This window comes from Ranitomeya imitator, chromosome 5 (assembly GCF_032444005.1).
Source record: "Ranitomeya imitator isolate aRanImi1 chromosome 5, aRanImi1.pri, whole genome shotgun sequence".
Classification (NCBI taxonomy): Eukaryota; Metazoa; Chordata; class Amphibia; order Anura; family Dendrobatidae; genus Ranitomeya; species Ranitomeya imitator.
Genome location: NC_091286.1, coordinates 708501810 through 708526415, shown reverse-complemented (window position 1 = coordinate 708526415; position 24606 = coordinate 708501810). Strand labels below are relative to the sequence as shown.

The window sequence follows — 24606 nt, the reverse complement described above, 5'->3', positions numbered from 1 at the left end:
AGGCTGCGGGGGACACCTGTATGGTACCGTGTGTGTGTGAGGCTGCGGGGGACCCCTGTATGGTTCCGTGTGTGTGTGTGTGGCTGCGGGGGACACCTGTATGGTACCGTGTGTGAGGCTGCGGGGGACACCTGTATGGTTCCGTGTGTGTGTGTGTGTGTGTGTGGCTGGCTGCGGGGGACACCTGTATGGTACCGTGTGTGAGGCTGCGGGGGACACCTGTATGGTACCGTGTGTGTGTGAGGCTGCGGGGGACACCTGTATAGTACCGTGTGTGTGTGAGGCTGCGGGGGACCCCTGTATGGTACCGTGTGTGAGGCTGCGGGGGACACCTGTATGGTTCCGTGTGTGTGTTTGAGGCTGCGGGGGACACCTGTATGGTACCGTGTGTGTGAGGCTGCAGGGGACACCTGTATGGTACCGTGTGTGTGTGTGTGAGGCTGCGGGGGACCCCTGTATGGTACCGTGTGTGAGGCTGTGGGGGACATCTGTATGGTACCGTGTGTGAGGCTGCGGGGGACACCTGTATGGTTCCGTGTGTGTGTTTGAGGCTGCGGGGGACACCTGTATGGTACTGTGTGTGTGTGAGGCTGCGGGGGACACCTGTATGGTACCGTGTGTGAGGCTGCGGGGGACACCTGTATGGTACCGTGTGTGAGGCTGCGGGGGACACCTGTATGGTTCCGTGTGTGTGTTTGAGGCTGCGGGGGACACCTGTATGGTACTGTGTGTGTGTGAGGCTGCGGGGGACACCTGTATGGTACCGTGTGTGAGGCTGCGGGGGACACCTGTATGGTACCGTGTGTGAGGCTGCGGGGGACACCTGTATGGTACAGTGTGTGTGTGAGGCTGCGGGGGACACCTGTATGGTTCCGTGTGTGAGGCTGCGGGGGACACCTGTATGGTTCCGTGTGTGAGGCTGCGGGGGACACCTGTATGGTTCCGTGTGTGAGGCTGCAGGGACACCTGTATGTTACCGTGTGTGTGTGAGGCTGCGGGGGACCCCTGTATGGTACCGTGTGTGAGGCTGCGGGGGACACCTGTATGGTTCCGTGTGTGAGGCTGCGGGGGACACCTGTATGGTTCCGTGTGTGAGGCTGCGGGGGACACCTGTATGGTTCCGTGTGTGTGTGAGGCTGCGGGGGACACCTGTATGGTTCCGTGTGTGAGGCTGCGGGGGACACCTGTATGGTACCGTGTGTGTGTGAGGCTGCGGGGGACCCCTGTATGGTTCCGTGTGTGTGTGTGTGTGTGTGTGTGTGTCTGCGGGGGACACCTGTATGGTTCCGTGTGTGTGTGAGGCTGCGGGGGACACCTGTATGGTACCGTGTGTGTGTGAGGCTGCGGGGGACCCCTGTATGGTTCCGTGTGTGTGTGTGTGGCTGCGGGGGACACCTGTATGGTACCGTGTGTGAGGCTGCGGGGGACACCTGTATGGTTCCGTGTGTGTGTGTGTGTGTGGCTGGCTGCGGGGGACACCTGTATGGTACCGTGTGTGAGGCTGCGGGGGACACCTGTATGGTACCGTGTGTGTGTGAGGCTGCGGGGGACACCTGTATAGTACCGTGTGTGTGTGAGGCTGCGGGGGACCCCTGTATGGTACCGTGTGTGAGGCTGCGGGGGACACCTGTATGGTTCCGTGTGTGTGTTTGAGGCTGCGGGGGACACCTGTATGGTACCGTGTGTGTGAGGCTGCAGGGGACACCTGTATGGTACCGTGTGTGTGTGTGTGAGGCTGCGGGGGACCCCTGTATGGTACCGTGTGTGAGGCTGCGGGGGACACCTGTATGGTACCGTGTGTGAGGCTGCGGGGGACACCTGTATGGTTCCGTGTGTGTGTGTGTGAGGCTGCGGGGGACCCCTGTATGGTTCCGTGTGTGAGGCTGCGGGGGACACCTGTATGGTACAGTGTGTGTGTGAGGCTGCGGGGGACACCTGTATGGTTCCGTGTGTGAGGCTGCGGGGGACACCTGTATGGTTCCGTGTGTGAGGCTGCAGGGACACCTGTATGTTACCGTGTGTGTGTGAGGCTGCGGGGGACCCCTGTATGGTACCGTGTGTGAGGCTGCGGGGGACACCTGTATGGTTCCGTGTGTGAGGCTGCGGGGGACACCTGTATGGTTCCGTGTGTGAGGCTGCGGGGGACACCTGTATGGTTCCGTGTGTGTGTGAGGCTGCGGGGGACACCTGTATGGTTCCGTGTGTGAGGCTGCGGGGGACACCTGTATGGTACCGTGTGTGTGTGAGGCTGCGGGGGACCCCTGTATGGTTCCGTGTGTGTGTGTGTGTGTGTGTGTGTCTGCGGGGGACACCTGTATGGTTCCGTGTGTGTGTGAGGCTGCGGGGGACACCTGTATGGTACCGTGTGTGTGTGAGGCTGCGGGGGACCCCTGTATGGTTCCGTGTGTGTGTGTGTGGCTGCGGGGGACACCTGTATGGTACCGTGTGTGAGGCTGCGGGGGACACCTGTATGGTTCCGTGTGTGTGTGTGGCTGGCTGCGGGGGACACCTGTATGGTACCGTGTGTGAGGCTGCGGGGGACACCTGTATGGTACCGTGTGTGTGTGAGGCTGCGGGGGACACCTGTATAGTACCGTGTGTGTGTGAGGCTGCGGGGGACCCCTGTATGGTACCGTGTGTGAGGCTGCGGGGGACACCTGTATGGTTCCGTGTGTGTGTTTGAGGCTGCGGGGGACACCTGTATGGTACCGTGTGTGTGAGGCTGCCGGGGACACCTGTATGGTTCCGTGTGTGTGTGTGTGTGTGTGTGTGTGTGTGTGTGTGTGTGTGTGGCTGCGGAAGACACCTGTATGGTACCGTGTGAGAGGCTGCGGGGGACACCTGTATGGTACAGTGTGTGTGTGTGAGGCTGCGGGGGACACCTGTATGGTACCGTGTGTGTGTGTGAGGCTGTGGGGAACCCCTGTATGGTACCGTGTGTGTAAGGCTGCGGGGGACACCTGTATGGTACCGTGTGTGTGAGGCTGCGGGGGACCCCTGTATGGTACCGTGTGTGTAAGGCTGCGGGGGACACCTGTATGGTACCGTGTGTGTGTGTGTGAGGCTGCTGGGGGGGACACCTGTATGATACCGTGTGTGTGAGGCTGCGGGGGACCCCTGTACGGTACTGTGTGTGTGAGGCTGCGGGGGACCCCTGTATGGTACCGTGTGTGTGTGTGGCTGCGGGGGACCCCTGTACGGTACTGTGTGTTAGGCTGTGGGGGACCCCTGTACGGTACCGTGTGTGTGTGTGAGGCTGCGGGGGACCACTGTACGGTACCGTGTGTGTATGTGAGGCTGCGGGGGACCACTGTACGGTACCGTGTGTGAGGCTGCGGGGGACCCCTGTACGGTACCGTGTGTGTGTGTGAGGCTGCGGGGGACCCCTGTACGGTACCGTGTGTGTGTGTGAGGCTGCGGGGGACCCCTGTACGGTACCGTGTGTGTGTGTGAGGCTGCGGGGGACCCCTGTACGGTACTGTGTGTTAGGCTGTGGGGGACCCCTGTACGGTACCGTGTGTGTGTGTGAGGCTGCGGGGGACCCCTGTACGGTACTGTGTGTTAGGCTGTGGGGGACCCCTGTACGGTACCGTGTGTGTGTGTGAGGCTGCGGGGGACCCCTGTACGGTACCGTGTGTGTGTGAGGCTGCGGGGGACCCCTGTACGGTACCGTGTGTGTGTGTGAGGCTGCGGGGGACCCCTGTACGGTACTGTGTGTTAGGCTGTGGGGGACCCCTGTACGGTACCGTGTGTGTGTGTGTGTGTGTGAGGCTGTGGGGGACCCCTGTACGGTAATACTCTATATAATATGAGATTATCTTTTTGTATTGAAGAACTGAAATAAATTCACTTTTTGATGATATTCTAATTTTTTGAGAAACACCTGTATATAGTATTTTTATAGGACAGTGTGAGGTATATACTATAATATTATTATTATACATTTTTATAGCGCCATTTATTCCATGGAGTTTTACATGTGAAAAGGGGCAAATATAGACAAATACAACTAAGCATGAGCAAAAAACAAGGCACTAACAGGTACAGAAGGAGGGAGGACCCTGCCCGCGAGGGCTCAGTCTGCAGGGGATGGGTGAGGATACACTAGGAGGACCCTGCCCGCGAGGGCTCACAGTTTAAAGTGGATGGGTGAGGATACACTAGTAGAGGGTAGAGCTGGTTGTGCGGCGGTTTAGTAGGTTGAGGGTCACTGCACGTTGTAGGCTTGTCGGAAGAGGTGGGTCTTCAGGTTCTTTTTGAAGGTTTCTATGGTAGGCGAGAGTCTGATGTGTTGGGGTAGAGTGTTCCTGAGTATGGGGGAAGCACGGGAGAAGTCTTGGATGCGATTGTGGCAAGATGAGATAAGAGGGGAGTAGAGAAGGAGATCTTGTGAGGATCGGAGGTTGTGTGCAGGTAAGTACCGGGAGACGAGGTCACAGATGTATGGAGGAGACAGGTTGTGGATGGCTTTGTACGTCATGGTTAGGGTTTTGTATTGGAGTCTCTGGGCGATAGGAAGCCAGTGAAGGGCTTGGGATGGGGGGAGGCCGGGGAATAGCGGGTGGACAGAGACAGTTTTAGTAAACACCCAGCCCTCCACCTCCAAAATCAACTTCTCCACCATTACAGAAGATCGACTCTACTCTCAAGATCGCATCTCACCACCTGTGCACTTGACCCGCTCCCATCCCACTTCATCCCAAACCTCACCACAGTCTTCATCCCAACCCTAACCCATCTCTTCAACCTATCTCTAACAACTGGTGTTTTTCCCTCAAGCTTTAAACATGCCTCCATCACACCTATCTTCAAAAAGCCCTCTCTTGACCCATCCTCTGTATCTAGCTATCGCCCTATATCACTTCTCCCCTATGCCTCCAAACTACTGGAACAACCCGTTTACCTTGAACTGTCCTCCCATCTATCTTCCTGCTCCCTCTTCGACCGCTTTCAATCTGGCTTCCGGTCACACCATTCCACTGAAACTGCCCTAACTAAGGTCACCAATGACTTATTAACCGCCAAGAGCAAGCGACACTACTCTGTCCTCCTCCTCCTGGACCTGTCCTCTGCCTTTGACACAGTGGACCATTCCCTATTACTACAGACCCTCTCATCCCTTGGCATCACAGACTTGGCCCTATCCTGGATCTCATCATACCTAACTGACCGGACATTCAGCGTCTCCCACTCACACACCACCTCCTCACCTCGCCCTCTATCTGTCGGAGTCCCGCAAGGTTCAGTTCTAGGACCCCTGCTCTTCTCCATTTACACCTTTGGCCTGGGACAGCTCATAGAATCTCACGGCTTTCAGTATCACCTCTATGCTGACGACACACAGATCTACATCTCTGGACCAGATATCACCTCCCTACTAACCAGAATCCCTCAATGTCTGTCCACTATTTCATCCTTCTTCTCCGCTAGATTTCTAAAACTTAACATGGACAAAACAGAATTCATCATCTTTCCCCATCTCACATGACCCCCCAACGAACCTATCCATTACAGTAAACAGCTGCCCACTCTCCCCAGTCCCACAAGCTCGCTGCCTCGGGGTAATCCTTGACACTGATCTCTCCTTCAAACCGCATATCCAAGCCCTTTCCACTTCCTGCCGCCTTCAACTCAAAAATATTTCACGGATCCGTACATTCCTCAACCAAGAATCTGCAAAAACCCTAGTCCATGCCCTCATCATCTCCCACCTCGACTACTGTAACCTCCTGTTCTGTGGCCTCCCCTCTAACACTCTCGCACCCCTCCAATCTATTCTAAACTCTGCTACCCGATTAATCCACCTGTCCCCCAGCTATTCCCCGGCCTCTCCCCTCTGTCAATCCCTTCACTGGCTCCCCATTGCCCAGAGACTCCACTACAAAACCCTAACGATGACGTACAAAGCCATCCACAACCTGTCTCCTCCATACATCTGTGACCTCGTCTCCCGGTACTTACCTACACGCAACCTCCGATCCTCACAAGATCTCCTTCTCTACTCCCCTCTTATCTCCTCTTCCCACAATCGCGCACAAGATTTCTCTCGTGCTTCCCCCCTACTCTGGAACTCTCTACCACAACACATCAGACTCTCGCCTACCATCGAAACCTTCAAAAAGAGCCTGAAGACCCACCTCTTATGACAAGCCTACAACCTGCAGTGACCACCGATTGACCAAACCGCTGCATGACCAGCTCTACCCTCAACTACTGTATCCTCACCCATCCCTTGTAGATTGTGAGCCCTTGCGGGCAAGGTCCTCTCTCCTCCTGTATCCTCATCCATCCCTTGTAGATTGTGAGCCCTTGCGGGCAGGGTCCTCTCTCCTCCTGCATCCTCACCCATCCCTTGTAGATTGTGAGCCCTCGCGGGCAGGGTCCTCTCTCCTCCTGTATCCTCACCCATCCCTTGTAGATTGTGATCCCTCGCGGGCAGGGTCCTCTCTCCTCCTGTATCCTCACCCATCCCTTGTAGATTGTGAGCCCTCGCGGGCAGGGTCCTCTCTCCTCCTGCATCCTCACCCATCCCTTGTAGATTGTGAGCCCTCGCGGGCAGGGTCCTCTCTCCTCCTGTATCCTCACCCATCCCTTGTAGATTGTGATCCCTCGCGGGCAGGGTCCTCTCTCCTCCTGTATCCTCACCCATCCCTTGTAGATTGTGAGCCTTCGCAGGCAGGGTCCTCTCTCCTCCTGTATCCTCACCCATCCCTTGTAGATTGTGAGCCCTTGCGGGCAGGGTCCTCTCTCCTCCTGCATCCTCACCCATCCCTTGTAGATTGTGAGCCCTCGCGGGCAGGGTCCTCTCTCCTCCTGTATCCTCACCCATCCCTTGTAGATTGTGATCCCTCGCGGGCAGGGTCCTCTCTCCTCCTGTATCCTCACCCATCCCTTGTAGATTGTGAGCCCTCGCGGGCAGGGTCCTCTCTCCTCCTGTACCAGTTATGACTTGTATTGTTCAAGATTATTGTACTTGTTTTATTATGTATACCCCTCCTCACATGTAAAGCGCCATGGAAAAAATGGCGCTATAATAAATAATAATAATTAGTCGGGCAGCAGAGTGTAGGATGGATTGGAGTGGTGCTAGAGGGGAGGCCAGAGAGTAGGAGGTTGTGTTGTCACAGGTCTCGACCTACTCTCTGAGTCCACCGTAGAGATGACGTCATGGCAGCGGAGAGATAAGACACAATGCACCAGGGCTGTATCTGAAATATCTCTAGTTTTATTAAGCTTACACACACTTTTTATGCATTCTTGTCGGAGGCGGATTTTCCATATATGGGCTAAGCGTCGGAGTGTATTACTCCCTTCTCCCTATGGTTTCGAAAACATATTTTTGCACAGTACATTATTCGTTATTTTACCAAGGACATTCCCTGCTACAATTAGTTCTTAGCAATCAGCAATAACAGCACAATGAAGAATAGTGAATAACAACTTGTTTTTCTGACCTTTAGTAACACTTACACAAAATGGAGGCAAGCAAGATAAAATGGATCCTGCTATAACAGTTGGAATAGTCAAGGCGGGAGATAAGGGCATGTACTAGTTTTGTCTAGTCACCTTCCACGACAGCATAGGAGGATGTCTCCATTCCCTAATGGGGGACAGGAAGCACGAGAGGTTAAAAGCCCCTCCTCCTTCCAAATCGCCAGTGTCTTTCCTGTCCCCCATGGGGCATGCAGAGGTCCTGGTATGCTGCGTGGCCGGCAACTGCGGAGTACCTGTAAGCTTTCTCTGCTGGGCAGTTGCGGTCGGGGTTCTGCCTTACTCTGTGTGCTGCTCCCGTCTCCCCTGGACTCAGGACCTTCCTGGCCCACCTGCGCCTCTGCGGAGGTAAAGTGGGCCAGTGATCCCCGGCGGTGGCCTACCTGAGCTCACCGCTTCATCTTCCTCTCCTGTTCGGCGTTCCAGAAGTGACATCATGGTTGCGCATAGCGTCACTTCCGGTCCTGCGCTCTCTGCTGGAGCGCATAGACTTCCTGGTTTGGCCTCCTAGCGCCCCCAGGACTACCGACGCCGCACAGAGCACACCTTTCCTCATGGAGGCCTGCTCTAGGACACGGGGAGGAGGAGGAGAACGTGTTTCACCTGCGCTGGGGGCTGGATTTATTTGTATATAAACCAGTCTGAAGACACCTCCAGGTAAGACTGATCCTGTCATAATAGAGGGTGCTTCCTGCCCTGCATCTGCAGAGCCCAGCGCTACCCCTGCTCCAGTAAGTCCGTTGCGGGGTGGGTCCGAGACTAGGATTAGTGGGACCCTTCTGATCCTTACACTACTCTCCCTCTCTTTGCTGGGAGACAAGTCTGCCCAGAGAATCCTGGCCAAAAAATTGCCTAAATGTGCAATCTGCAATGCAAAGCTTCCCTCTCTATGGGAGAAGAAGCGGTGTCAGGGGTGCACAGATAAAGTCGTCAGAGCCGACCAACCTTCCCTCCTTGATGAAATCCGGGCCCTGGTCAAGCATGAAGTCCAGACTTCTCTAGCTGCCTTCAATCCTCCTCCACAGACGCAGGGTCCTTCTCCTTCTAAAAAAAGGAAAATACAATTTGAGGATTCGGCCTCTGAGTCCGATCACTCTTTTTCATCCTCCTCTGAAAAATGGGGTGAATCTTCGTCCCCTAAATTTTCGGAGGCAAGAAAGTATTTTTTTCTCCTCCGAATATACTGAAGATTTGGTTATGGCTGTACGTAACACGATGGGGTTACATGAGGAATCTGTCCCGCAATCCATACAGGACGAAATGTTTGGTGGATTGAGGACAGAGGGACAAATTAGGTTTCCGGTACATAAAAATGTCTTGGATTTAATTTCTCAGGAGTGGGAGCTCCCCGAGAAACGCTTATCCACGCCCTCTAAAATGAAACACAGGTTTCCCTTAGAGGAAGGTTCCCCTTCTTGGGACATACCTAAAGTGGACATCCAGGTGGCGAGGGTGGCAAAGAAAACCTCTCTACCCTTTGAGGACTCTTCACAATTGAGAGATCCGCTCGACAGAAAGATGGAAAGCCTGTTAAAAAAGTCTTGGGAAACATCTACCTCGGGGTTAAAATCTAACATTGCTGCCACCTGTGTTGCCAGAGCCCTGTCTCGTTGGACAGACGAACTAGAGAAACACATTTCTCAGGGTACCTCCAGAGGGGAACTACTGGACTGCCTTCCCGTGCTCCAAAAGGCCTCAGCTTTTTTAGCGGACGCATCTATGGAGTCAATCAGGATCGCGGCAAGATCCTTAGTCCAGTCTAATTCCGCCCGCAGGCCCCTCTGGCTTAAAATGTGGAGTGGTGACTGTAACGGGGTCTACCAAGCTTGGGGTAACCTCTTTCAGTACCACCCCGTGTTTCAGGAGGTCCACTCTGCTTTGGCTGGAGTCTGAATGAAGGATGCTGGCTGGAATTACTTGGTTACATGGGCGCATATAAAAGATCACTGCTTCTCCACGTATTTCCAGTCTGACAACACTTTACTCACAGGACACAGAATATATCACACAGATACAGAGGGCAGGCCAATAGAAAAGCGGCAGGCCAGACATACATTACAATAGCCGCAGGTGGCCGGAGCCTGCCGATATTTACTGTGGGAATTACAAAGGTGGGGGGAGAACAAAAGGGGAATATCGTGTCCCCTCTGCCCAGGGGCGCAGCCTGTGGGCTGATGCATTAGGGACATGCACCTCACATGGAACCTATTATACATACATATAACTGCACAACATATTCTGGGTGCTGAGTGGTTACGTAACACATAACACGGCTCCCCTTTTCAGCTACGCGATCGGCATACACAGTCTGATCCTTAACGATCGGTTTGAGGATAACTGAAGTTTATGGGGTTGGTACAAGTTCCGTTTGTCGACTTAGTCCATCGGCGTTTCCGTTTTGTTTGCTGGGTCTGTAGTGGATGGTGAAGTCCAGAGGTTGTAGGGCTAAACTCCACCGCAGTAATCTGGCGTTGTCTCCGGAGACCCGATTAAGCCAGACTAGGGGATTATGGTCCGTTAGGAGGGAAAACTGTTGTCCATACAAATATGGTTGCAACTTTTTGAGTGCCCATACTATTGCCAGGCACTCCTTCTCGATGGCCGCATAGTTTACTTCAGGGGGCAGTAGTTTCCGACTCAGGTAAGCTAACGGGTGTTCTTGGCCGTCCGGCCCGACTTGGCTCAGTACTGCCCCCAATCCAAACATAGAAGCGTCTGTGTGGACAAGGAAACGTTTAGTTGGATCGGGTGTGGCCAATACAGGTGTATTGGTGAGGGCGTCCTTTAGCTGGCGGAAGGCTTCCTCACACTCTGGGGTCCAGGTTACCTGGCGGGGTTGGTTCTTACGGGTCAGATCAGTGAGGGGCTTGGCTACGCTGCTGTAATTGGGAACGAATTTCCTGTAATACCCGCTGTCCCTAGAAACGCCATGACCTGGGTTTTAGTGCGTGATTGGGCAATTTGGCTATGGCCTCAATCTTGGCTGGTTCTGGTCTCTGTTTCCCACTTCCCACCCAATGCCCTAAATACTGAACCTCTGCTTTGCCCACGTGACACTTGTTTGGGTTCAGGGTGATTCCGGCCTTTTGGATCCTGTCTAATACTGTCTCTAGGTGATTTAGATGCTCTTCCCATGTCGCGCTGTAGATGGCGGTCATCCAGGTAGGCACACGCATAGTCCTGAAGACCATCCAGAAGCCGGTCAGCCAGCCTCTGGAAGGTCGCTAAATCCTCTGCTTCAGGTGCACAGATGGCCACTACTTCTTCAGGGCGCTCCCGGTAGGGCTTCAGCATATTCACGTGGAACATGCAGATAACCCTGGGGTCGTCACAATCGGCGACATTATAGGTGGTGTCGGCTATTTTCCCCACTACCTGGTAGAGCCCCTGCCATGCAGCTTGGAACTTGTTCTGCCTAGTGGGCTCTAACACCAGGACCTTCTGCCCTATTTCCAAGGTGCGCTCTCTGGCCCTCTGATCGTACCATACGCGATGGCGCCGCTGGGCCTCTTGCATGTTCCCACGTACAGCCTGGGTCAGCTCCTGTAGGCGATACCGGAATTCCAGCACATAGGGTACAATAGGTACCCCTTCTATGATGCCCTTCCCAGTGTTCTAGCACTAAGTCTAGGGGTCCCCTTACCCGTCTCCCGTATACCAGTTCGAATGGGGAGAACCCCGTGGATTCTTGGGGCACCTCCCGATAGGCAAACAGGAGGTGTGGCAAGAATTTCTCCCAGTCCCTGTAGGTCCTGGTAAAAGTCCCAATGAGTTGTTTTAACGTCCCGTTAAAGCGTTCACACAACCCATTGGTTTGCGGGTGGTACGGGGCGCTTCTAATGGACTTTACGCTGCACAGCTTCCACAGTTGGTTGGTCACCTCTGCTGTAAACTGGGTACCCTGGTCCGAGATAATCTCCCGGGGAAATCCAACCCGTGAGAAAACCTGGAGCAGGGCAGCCGCCACTGTCTCTGCCAGTATGTTGGGTAACGCCACTGCCTCTGCATATCGTGTGGCATAATCTACCACTGTCAGTATATACCTTTTCCCTGACGGACTGGGTTTGGCTAACGGCCCTATCAGATCGACCGCTACTCAGCTAAATGGTTCCTCCACAATGGGGAGGGGGCGTAATTTGGCCTTGCATCGATCTCCCCTCTTGCCAATGCGCTGGCAACTGTCACAGGTCTGGCAGTATTGACGAACATCACAGGTTACCCCCAGCCAAAAGAAGTTTTGTGTCAGAAGATGCCTGGTGCGACTGACGCCGAAGTGCCTGGCCAAGGGTATGACATGAGAGACTCGCAGTAACTCCTGCCTATACTTCTTGGGAACTACCAGCTGTCGTTTTATAGTGGGGCTCGTCCCTGTGTGGTGCTGCTCTGTGATCCGGTAGAGGAGTCCCTGCTTCCATATAAACTGTTCCCCTTCCAGTACCCCTCTCCCCTCCTGTGCCTTCCCACGATATCCCTCCAATGAAGGATCCTCAAGTAACGCCCTCTTAAATTCATCTGGGGTGGCCCAAGAAATGTGTCTGGCTATGGGAATACGTGTAGGGCTGGGATGTTTTACCTGGGCCTCCTGTGAGTGTGATTCCACCTCCGCAGCTCGAGCTTATCTCCGGGTGGTCACAGGATATGTCTCAGCCAGAGGGGCAACCAAGAAGGCAGACAACATGGGCCCCAAGTCATTTCCCAGCAAAACGTCTGCAGGCAAATCCTCCATCAAGCCGACCTCAACAAGGCCATCCCCGACTCCCCAGTTCAGGTGAATCCTGGCAGTCGGCAGATGATGTATGGCTCCCCCTGCTACACGGACTGCCACTGTCCGGTCCATCTTCTCTTGGTCCCTGACGAGATGAGGCTTCACAAGGGTCAAAGTTGCCCCGGAATCTCTTAGTCCCTGCATGCGTTTCCCATTAACCCACACGACCTGTCGATGCTGTTGTCGATTATCTGCCCGGGCTGCCTGCACGGGGTCTACTTCATGCAGCATTTCCTTCATCTCTTCCATCCCTTGGTTAGTTGTAGCCCCCAATGCCGGGTCAGCTTCGCCTTGGTAGCAGTGTACAGTGGCCCGGCGGAAGGTAGCTGTTCCCGCCTTTGGCCACTGGGTATGCTGAGTACGGTTGGGACATTGTCTTTGCAGGTGGCCCAGCTGATGGCAGGTGTAGCATCGTGCCCCAGGGGGACTGTGGTAGGCCGAGTTTCTAGCTGGTCCCCCTACAATCTTCGGTGGTTTGGGGCCCTCCAGGTCCATGGGCGGACCCCTAGTGACCATCTTTGATCCGGACAACTGAGGCCTCCTGGCATCATGATGTTCATCGGCAGACGAGCGGCTTCCTCAAGAGTCGTTGGCCGCCTGTCCTGAAGCCATTCCTGTGTCTCGGGGTTTAGTCCATTAAAGAATTGTTCTAACAAGAAGAGCTGGAGGACGTCCTCCTTAGTGGTTGCTTGGCTCCCTTGTACCCACTGTAGCAGTGACTGCTGTAATTTACAGGCCCATTCAGCATGGGTATCGGTTACTCGTTTTATAAGTCCGCGGAACTTTTGGCGGTATGCCTCTGGTGTCAGCGCATACCGGGCCAAGATAACTTCTTTGATCCGCTCATAGTCCATACAGTCCTCATCAGGTACCGTGCGACAGGCGTCCGCTGCCCGGCCGGTCAGCTTGCTGGCCAGAATCTGAACCCGTTCCTCCGGCTTCACTTGATGAAGGGCACACTGCCGCTCAAAGTCCTGCAGAAAGCCATCAATGTCTTCCTCTGCCTCCCCCAACTGTCGGAAGGCATTATACTGGATCTTTTTGTGGCTTACTGTTGAAGGTACCTGGTCGAAGGCCAGAGCTCCCCCTGCTCTCTGACTCTCCTCTCCGCTCTGCCATCTCCATCTTGGCCAGCTCCACTTTGGTCCGCTCTGCCATCTCGATCTTGGCTAGCTCTATCCTGGTCCGCTCGGCCATCTCTTCCTTCAGATCAGTACGCACATCAGCCATCACCTCTCGTATGATCTCTACTGCAGGGTTTGGGCCATAGAACGCCAGTCTGTTCTTTACCTCCCTCTGGAATTCAGTCTCCTCCACGTTCATATTGGGGGGCGTTGCACTGTCGTGTTCCATGATGGCTGCTATCAAATCCACTTTTGTTTTGTTGCTGGCGATTAACCCTCGGGCTTCCACCAGATCTTTTAATGTAGTCCTCTTTAACTTCTGGTAGTTGTTTTGCATTCATTCCTTTCCTCCTGTAGAAGGGGTATCATATCCCGCTGTCTGCCACCAGTGTAACGGGGTCTACCAAGCTGGGGTACCTCTTTCAGTTACCACCCCGTGTTTCCGGAGGTCCGCTTTGCTTTGGCTGGAGTCTGAATGAAGGACGCTGGCTGGAATTGCTTGGTTACATGGGCGCATATAACAGATCACTGCTTCTCCACGGCAGGCCAATAGAAAAGCGTCAGGCCAGACATACATTACAATAGCCGCAGGCGGCTGGAGCCTGCCGATATTTACTGTGGGAATTACAAAGGTGGGGGCAGACAAAAGGGGAATATCGTGTCCCCTCTGCCCAGGGGCGCAGCCTGTGGGCTGATGCATTAGGGACATGCATCTCACATGGAACCTATTATACATACAGTCATGGCCAAAAGTTTTGAAAATGACACCAAAATTATATTTTCACATGATCTGCTGCCCTCTGGTTTTTATTAGTGTTTGTCTGATGTTTATATCACATACAGAAATATAATTGCAATCATATTATGAGTACCAATAGGTTATATTGACAGTTAGAATGAGTTAATGCAGCAAGTCAATATTTGCAGTGTTGACCCTTCTTCTTCAAGACCTCTGCAATTCTCCCTGGCATGCTCTCAATCAACTTCTGGACCAAATCCTGACTGATAGCAGTCCATTTTTGCATAATCAATGCTTGCATTTTGCCAGAATTTGTTGGTTTTTGTTTGTCCACCCGTCTCTTGATGATTGACCACAAGTTCTCAATGGGATTAAGATCTGGGGAGTTTCCAGGCCATGGACCCAAAATCTCTATGTTTTGTTCCATGAGCCATTTAGTTATCATCTTTGCTTTATGGCAAGGTGCTCCATCATGCTGGAAAAGGCATTGTTGGGCGCCAAACTGCTCTTGGACGGTTGGGAGAAGTTGCTCTTGGAGGACATTCTGGTACCATTCTTTATTCATGGCTGTGTATTTAGGCCGATTCCCTTTCCTGAGAAGCAACCCCACACATGAATAGTTTCAGGATGCTTTACAGTTGGCATGAGACAAGACTGGTGGTAGCGCTCACCTCTTCTTCTCCGAATAAGCTGTTTTCCAGATGTCCCAAACAATCAAAAAGGGGATTCATCAGAGAAAATGACTTTGCCCCAGTCCTCAGCAGTCCACTCCCTGTACCTTTTGCAGAATATCAGTCGGTCCCTGATGTTTTTTCTGGAGAGAAGTGGCTTCTTTGCTGCCCTCCTTGAAACCAGGCCTTGCTCAAAGAGTCTCCGCCTCACAGTGCGTGCAGAAGCACTCCCACCAGCCCGCTGCCATTCCTGAGCAAGCTCGGCACTGCTGGTAGTCCGATCCCACAGCTGAAACAGTTTTAAGATACGGTCCTGGCGCTTGCTGGTCTTTCTTGGGCGCCCTGGAGCCTTTTTGACAACAATGGAAGCTCTCTCCTTGAAGTTCTTGATGATGCGATAGATTGTTGACTGAGGTGCAGTCTTCGTAGCTGAGATACTCTTCCCTGTTAGGCCATTTTTGTGCAGTGCAATGATGGCTGCACGTGTTTCTTTAGAGATAACCATGGTTAACTGAAGAGAAACAATGATACCAAGCACCAGCCTCCTTTTAAAGTGTCCAGTGATGTCATTCTTACTTAATCATGACTGATTGATCACCAGCCCTGTCCTCATCAACACCCACACCTGTGTTAATGGATCAATCACTAAAACCATGTTAGCTGCTCCTTTTAAGGCAGGACTGCAATGATGTTGAAACGTGTTTTGGGGGTTAAAGTTCATTTTCTGGGCAAATATTGACTTTGCAAGTACAGTAATTGCTGTTAAGCTGATCACTCTGACATTCAGGAGTATATGCAAATTGCCATTAGGAAAAATGAAGCAGTAGACTTTGGAAAAATTAATATTTGTCTCATTCTCAAAATTTTTGGCCATGACTGTACATATAACTGCACAACATATTCTGGGTGCTGAGTGGTTCCGTAACACGTAACACTATATGTATATGCACAACTCCCCTCTAGTCACATGCTGTTTATATACTATGTGTCTACAGCTCCTCTGTAGTCCCACACTCTCTATATGCTATATATGCACAGCTCCACTCTGTAGTCACACGCTCTGTATATACTATGTGTCCACAGCTCCTCCCTATAGTCACATGCTCTGTATATACTATATAGCCACAGCTCCCCTCTGTAGTCACATGCTCTGTATATACTATGTGTCCACAGCTCCTCCCTATAGTCACACGGTCTGTATATACTATATGTCCACTGCTCCTGTGTAGTCATACACTCTGTATATACTATATATCCTCAGCTCCTCTCTGTAGTCACACACTCTGTATATACTATATTTCCACAGCTCCTCTGTAGTCACACTTTGTATATACTATATATCCACAGCTCCTCTCTGTAGTCACTCTCTATGTATAGTATACTATATATCCACAGCTCTTTTTTGTAGTCACATGGTCTGTATATACTATTTATCCACAGCTCCTCTGTAGTCACACGCTCTGTATATACTATATATCCACAGCTCCTCTGTAGTCACACGATCTGTATATACTATATATCCACAGCTCTTCCCTGTAGGCACACGCTCTATATATACACTATATATCCACAGCTCCCCTATGTAGTCACACGCTCTGTATATACTATATATCCACAGCTCCTCTCTGTAGTCACACACTCTGTATATACTATATATCCACAGCTCCTCTGTAGTCACACTTTGTATATACTATATATCCACAGCTCCTCTCTGTAGTCACTCTCTATGTATAGTATACTATATATCCACAGCTCTTTTTTGTAGTCACATGGTCTGTATATACTATTTATCCACAGCTCCTCTGTAGTCACACGCTCTGTATATACTATATATCCACAGCTCCTCTGTAGTCACACGATCTGTATATACTATATATCCACAGCTCTTCCCTGTAGGCACACGCTCTATATATACACTATATATCCACAGCTCTTCTCTGTAGTCACACGTTCTGTATATACTATATATCCACAGCTCCTCTATGTAGTCACACACTCTGTATATAATATATTTCCACAGCTCCTCTCTATAGTCACATGATCTGTATATACTATATATCCACAGCGCCTCTCTGTAGTCACACTCTGTATATACTATATATCCACAGCTCCTCTGTAGTCACATGCTCTGTGTATACTATATATCCACAGCTCCTCCCTGTAGTCACACTCTGTATATACTATATATCCACAGCTCCTCTCTGTAGTCACACACTCTGTATATAATATATTTCCACAGCTCCTCTCTATAGTCACATGATCTGTATATACTATATATCCACAGCTCCTCTCTGTAGTCACACTCTGTATATACTATATATCCACAGCTCCTCTGTAGTCACATGCTCTGTGTATACTATATATCCACAGCTCCTCCCTGTAGTCACACTCTGTATATACTATATATCCACAGCTCCTCTCTGTAGTCACACACTCTGTATATAATATATTTCCACAGCTCCTCTCTATAGTCACATGATCTGTATATACTATATATCCACAGCTCCTCTCTGTAGTCACACTCTGTATATACTATATATCCACAGCTCCTCTGTAGTCACATGCTCTGTGTATACTATATATCCACAGCTCCTCTCTGTAGTCACACACTCTGTATATACTATATATCCACAGCTCCTCTCTGTAGTCACACTCTGTATATACTATATATCCACAGCTCCTCTCTGTAGTCACATGCTCTGTATATACTATATATCCACAGCTCCTCCCTGTAGTCACACACTCTGTATATACTATACTAGATGGTGGCCCGATTCTAACGCATCGGGTATTCTAGAATATGCATGTCCACGTAGTATATTGCCCAGCCACGTAGTATATTGCCCAGCGACGTAGTATATTGCCCAGTCACGTAGTATATTGCCCAGCGACGTAGTATATTGCCCAGTCACGTAGTATATTGCCCAGTCACGTAGTATATTGCCCAGTCACGTAGTATATTGTCCAGTCACGTAGTATATTGCCCAGTGACGTAGTATGTTGCCCAGCGACGTAGTATATTGCCCAGTCACGTAGTATATTGCCCAGCCACGTAGTATATTGCCCAGCCACGTAGTATATTGCATAGCCACGTAGTATATTGCCCAGTCACGTAGTATATTGTCCAGCCACGTAGTATTTTGCCCAGCCATGTAGTATATTGCCCAGCGACGTAGTATATTGCCCAGTCACGTAGTATATTGCCCAGCGACGTAGTATATTGCCCAGTCACGTAGTATATTGCCCAGTCACGTAGTATATTGCCCAGCACAGAGCCACGTAGTATAGAGACTTAAGAAAATAAATAAACATAAACTCACCTTCCGAAGGCCCGTTGAAGTCCTGCTATACTTACCCTCCGCCGCCTTTGCCGCTCCTCTCCACGCTCCCGGGACCGCTCCATTGCAAGCGGCAGCTTCCGGTCCCAGGGCTGGTGTGAGCAGGACCTATGATGACATTGCGGTCACATGACCGTGACGTCACGGCAGGTCCTTGTCGCATACCAGCCCTGGGACCGGAAGCTGCCGCTTGCAATGGAGCGGTCCCGGGAGCATGGAGAGGAGCGGCAAAGGCGGCGGAGGGTAAGTATAGCAGGTTTTTTGTTTTTTTTTATTATTTTTAACATGACCTATTTTTACTATTGATGCTGCATAGGCAGCATCAATAGTAAATAGTTGGGGACACACAGGGTTAATAGCAGCGATAACGGAGTGCCTTACACCGTGGGCCGTTACCGCTGCCATTAACCCTTTGTGAGCGGTGAGTGGAGGGGATTACGGAGCGGGCGCCGGGCAGTGAGTGTAGGGGAGGGACTAATCGGACTGTGCCCGTCGCTGATTCGTCGCGGCAGCCATGACAGGCAGCTGCTGAGACCAATCAGCGAACGAATAACCGTGACAGGACAGACAGACGGAAATGACCCTTAGACAATTATATATATAGATATCCACAGCTCCTCTCTGTAGTCACACACTCTGTATATACTATATATCCACAGCTCCTCTCTGTAGTCACACGCTTTGTATATACTATATATCCACAGCTCCTCTGTAGTCACCCGCTCTGTATATACTATATATCCACAGCTCCTCTCTGTAGTCACACGCTCTGTATATACTATATACCCACAGCTCCTCTCTGTAGTCACACACTCTGTATATACTATATATCCACCGCTCCTCTCTGTAGTCACATGCTCTGTATATACTATATATCCACAGCTCCTCTGTAGTCACCCGCTCTGTATATACTATATATCCACAGCTCCTCTCTGTAGTCACACGCTCTGTATATACTATATACCCACAGCTCCTCTCTGTAGTCACACACTCTGTATATACTATATATCCACCGCTCCTCTCTGTAGTCACACGCTCTGTATATACTATATATCCACAGCTCCTCTGTAGTCACCCGCTCTGTATATACTATATATCCACAGCTCCTCTCTGTAGTCACACGCTCTGTATATACTATATACCCACAGCTCCTCTCTGTAGTCACACACTCTGTATATACTATATATCCACCGCTCCTCTCTGTAGTCACATGCTCTGTATATACTATATATCCACCGCTCCTCTCTGTAGTCACATGCTCTGTATATACTATATATCCACAGCTCCTCTGTAGTCACACACTCTGTATGTACTATATATCCACAGCTCCTCTCTGTAGTCACACACTCTGTATATACTATATATCCACAGCTCCTCTCTGTAGTCACACGCTTTGTATATACTATATATCCACAGCTCCTCTGTAGTCACCCGCTCTGTATATACTATATATCCACAGCTCCTCTCTGTAGTCACACGCTCTGTATATACTATATACCCACAGCTCCTCTCTGTAGTCACACACTCTGTATATACTATATATCCACCGCTCCTCTCTGTAGTCACATGCTCTGTATATACTATATATCCACAGCTCCTCTGTAGTCACACACTCTGTATGTACTATATATCCACAGCTCCTCTCTGTAGTCACACACTCTGTATATACTATATATCCACAGCTCCTCTCTGTAGTCACACGCTTTGTATATACTATATATCCACAGCTCCTCTGTAGTCACCCGCTCTGTATATACTATATATCCACAGCTCCTCTCTGTAGTCACACGCTCTGTATATACTATGTACCCACAGCTCCTCTCTGTAGTCACACACTCTGTATATACTATATATCCACCGCTCCTCTCTGTAGTCACACACTCTGTATATACTATATATCCACCGCTCCTCTCTGTAGTCACACACTCTGTATATACTATATATCCACAGCTCCTCTCTGTAGTCACACGCTTTGTATATACTATATATCCACAGCTCCTCTCTGTAGTCATACGCTCTGTATATACTATATATCCACAGCTCCTCTCTGTAGTCACACGCTCTGTATATACTATATATCCACAGCTCCTCTATGTAGTCACACGCTCTGTATATACTATATATCCACAGCTCCTCTATGTAGTCACACGCTCCGTATATACAGGTCCTTCTCAAAAAATTAGCATATAGTGTTAAATTTCATTATTTACCATAATGTAATGATTACAATTAAACTTTCATATATTATAGATTCATTATCCACCAACTGAAATTTGTCAGGTCTTTTATTGTTTAAATACTGATGATTTTGGCATACAACTCCTGATAACCCAAAAAACCTGTCTCAAAAAATTAGCATATCAAGAAAAGGTTCTCTAAACGACCTATTACCCTAATCTTCTGAATCAACTAATTAACTCTAAACACATGCAAACGATACCTGAGGCTTTTATAAACTCCCTGCCTGGTTCATTACTCAAAACCCCCATCATGAGTAAGACTAGCGACCTGACAGATGTCAAGAAGGCCATCATTGACACCCTCAAGCAAGAGGGTAAGACCCAGAAAGAAATTTCTCAACAAATAGGCTGTTCCCAGAGTGCTGTATCAAGGCACCTCAATGGTAAGTCTGTTGGAAGGAAACAATGTGGCAGAAAACGCTGTACAACGAGAAGAGGAGACCGGACCCTGAGGAAGATTGTGGAGAAGGACCGATTCCAGACCTTGGGGAACCTGAGGAAGCAGTGGACTGAGTCTGGTGTGGAAACATCCAGAGCCACCGTGCACAGGCGTGTGCAGGAAATGGGCTACAGGTGCCGCATTCCCCAGGTAAAGCCACTTTTGAACCATAAACAGCGGCAGAGGCGCCTGACCTGGGCTACAGAGAAGCAGCACTGGACTGTTGCTAAGTGGTCCCAAGCACTTTTTTCTGATGAAAGCAAATTTTGCATGTCATTCGGAAATCAAGGTGCCAGAGTCTGGAGGAAGACTGGGGAGAAGGAAATGCCAAAATGCCTGAAGTCCAGTGTCAAGTACCCACAGTCAGTGATGGTGTGGGGTGCCTTGTCAGCTGCTGGTGTTGGTCCACTGTGTTTCATCAAGGGCAGGGTCAATGCAGCTAGCTATCAGGAGATTTTGGAGCACTTCATGCTTCCATCGGCTGCTCACAGTGCCAAAACCACTGGTAAATGGTTTACTGACCATGGTATTACTGTGCTCAATTGGCCTGCCAACTCTCCTGACCTGAACCCCATAGAGAATCTGTGGGATATTGTGAAGAGAAAGTTGAGAGACGCAAGACCCAACACTCTGGATGAGCTTAAGGCCGCTATTGAAGCATCCTGGGCCTCCATAACATCTCAGCAGTGTCACAGGCTGATTGCCTCCATGCCACGCCGCATTGAAGCAGTCATTTCTGCCAAAGGATTCCCGACCAAGTATTGAGTGCATAACTGAACATTATTATTTGATGGTTTTTTTGTTTGTTATTAAAAAACACTTTTATTTGATTGGATGGGTGAAATATGCTAATTTTTTGAGACAGGTTTTTTGGGTTATCAGGAGTTGTATGCCAAAATCATCAGTATTTAAACAATAAAAGACCTGACAAATTTCAGTTGGTGGATAATGAATCTATAATATATGAAAGTTTAATTGTAATCATTACATTATGGTAAATAATGAAATTTAACACTATATGCTAATTTTTTGAGAAGGACCTGTACTATATATCCACAGCTCCTCTATGTAGTTACACGCTCTGTCTATACAATATATTTCCACAGCTCCTCTCTGTAGTCACACGCTTTGTATATACTATATATCCACAGCTCCTCTATGTAGTCACACACTCTGTATATACTATATATCCACAGCTCCTCTATGTAGTCACACGCTCTGTATATACTATATATCCACAGCTCCTCTATGTAGTCACACGCTCTGTATATACTATATATCCACAGCTCCTCTCTGTAGTCACTCTCTGTATATACTATATATCCACAGCTCCTCTATGTAGTCACACACTCTGTATATACTATATATCCACAGCTCCCCTCTGTAGTCACTCTCTGTATATACTATATATCCACAGCTCCTCTCTGTAGTCACTCTCTGTATATACTATATATCCACAGCTCCTCTATGTAGTCACACGCTCTGTATATACTATATATCCACAGCTCCTCTCTGTAGTCACTCTCTGTATATACTATATATCCACAGCTCCTCTATGTAGTCACACACTCTGTATATACTATATATCCACAGCTCCCCTCTGTAGTCACTCTCTGTATATACTATATATCCACAGCTCCTCTCTGTAGTCACACACTCTGTATATACTATATATCCACAGCTCCTCTCTGTAGTCACACACTCTGTATATACTATATATCCACAGCTCCTCTGTAGTCACATGCCCTGTATATACTATGTATCCACAGCTCCTCTATGTAGTCACACGCTCTGTATATTATATACTATATATCCACAGCTCCTTTCTGTATCCTGTGCAGATTGTGGAAAACGTGTGCACTGGGCCCGGCTTTCTGACTTGTTGTGTATGCGTCTTCGCAGCGGTATTCTCAGTTACCGGCGTTCCCGCGCGGCGATGCTTCTGGCAGCTAGCATTCCTAGTAATACATTGTGAAATCTCGCGAGAAGTCGCGGTCTCGCAATGTATTACTAGGAATGGTAGCTACCGGAGCATCGGTGACACTGCACGGGATCGCCGGAAGGTGAGAATATTGCGATTTTTTTTTTTTTTTTAAATTTTTTTATTATTTTGAACATTATATCTTGTCACTATTGATGCTGCATAGGCAGCATCAATAGTAAAAAGAGAAAGAGAGCGAGCGAGAATTTCCCTGGATTCCTGCTTTTCACTGTCAGCGATGCATCTTGCGCCCATAGGCTTCCATTGTAGCCAGTGACGGGCAGCGCAGGATGCGTCGCTGACGGATTTTCCGACATTCCTCTGAACGTTTTCTCTGCCCGACGGACCGTTTTTTTTATGCAGGATCCAGTGAAAGATGGATGAAAGGCCGGCCATCCGTCACAATCCATCACTAATACAAGTCTATGGGAAAATGCAGGATCCTGCATTCTCAAAAAACGACGGATTGTGACGGGAGCTGAAAGACGGAAGTGTGAAAGAGGCCGAATTCTATTTTTAGGGTGAATAAAGAGAGAGAAAATCCCATGATCCCAACGTATTGTTACCTCTTTGCAAATCATTGGTGAGGCCACATCTAGAGCATGGGATCCAATTTTGGGCTCAGTTCAAAAGTGGGCAACTAGATTATTACACAGGATGGAGGCGTCTCCTATATTACACAGGATGGAAGACCTCTCCAGCATTACACAGAATGGAGGCCTCTCCTATATTACACAGGATGGAGGCGTCTCCTCCTGTGTATATATATATATATATATATATATATATATATATATATATATATATATATATATATATATATATATATATATATATATATATACTATATATACCTGTAAATCATCTCCTCCTGTATATAGTATATATGTGTGTCATCTCCCCTGTATATAATATATACCTGTGCCATCTCCTCCTGTATATAGTATATATGTGTGTCATCTCCCCTGTATATAATATATACCTGTGTCATCTCCCCTGTATATAGTATATACCTGTGTCATCTCTCCTGAATATAGTATATACCTGTATGCCATCTCCTCCTGTATATAGTATATACCTGTGTGCATATATACATGCGCTTGATGTCATAGTTGGAGCTCTCGTGTATTATGGCTCGTGATGTCATAGTTGGCGCGCTCGTGACGCTCTCGTGTATTATGGCTCGTGATGTGATAGTTGGCGCTCTCTCTTGCTGCAGGTGATGGCGTTGAAAGATAAGATGGCGGTGATCTGATAGTCTTTGCTGTTAATGGCCGGATCAGAACTTGAGGACTGTGATACACTCTGTGCAGAGGTCATGATAATAAGCCGAGAAGACGAGAATCTACCCTCCCCCGCTGTCTTGCCCCTAGGTGTCAGCGCTCCTACCACCGGGGTCACTATGCAGGAGTCTGTTGCTCCCCTCATACCTTCTGGCAAGAAGAGTCTTGGTGTATACCATTCCCCTGTAAACGCTGCAGCTCTCCCCAGTGACAACCCCCAGAAGAAGCCGCTCTCCTCTCTCCCGCTTTCTCAGGACATCGTTTTGGACACTAATGGTATGTGGCTTAGAGGTCCATCAGCTCCACACCTCCCTGTTTAGACCGTGGTCCTTGGCTTCATTGTCCCACACATCATCTCTTTCTCCTCTTCTTCATTTCACACCCATGTCTTCTATACCCCACTTCTGAGGCCCCATCCTCTTGCCTTTTTGTTTTAGACCCTTGTCTTCTCTACCCTTTTTCATCCAATCTGTCATCTTCACTCTCCTCTTTCTCACATCACTCTCCTCTTTCTCACAGACTTCTTTGTCCAAGC

General features: G+C 49.5%; 1 protein-coding gene across 2 annotated transcripts in view; it reads left to right on the top strand.

Moving 5' to 3' along the window:
* Positions 1–24606, top strand: part of GTF3C2 (general transcription factor IIIC subunit 2) — a 159447-nt gene that overhangs the window by 2609 nt on the left and 132232 nt on the right. For both annotated transcript variants that reach the window (XM_069728612.1, XM_069728611.1), the window contains exon 2: positions 24008–24347. In XM_069728612.1, the coding sequence (XP_069584713.1) occupies positions 24059–24347 (289 nt within the window). In that variant the 5' untranslated portion in view covers positions 24008–24058. The remainder of the gene's footprint in view (positions 1–24007; positions 24348–24606) is intronic.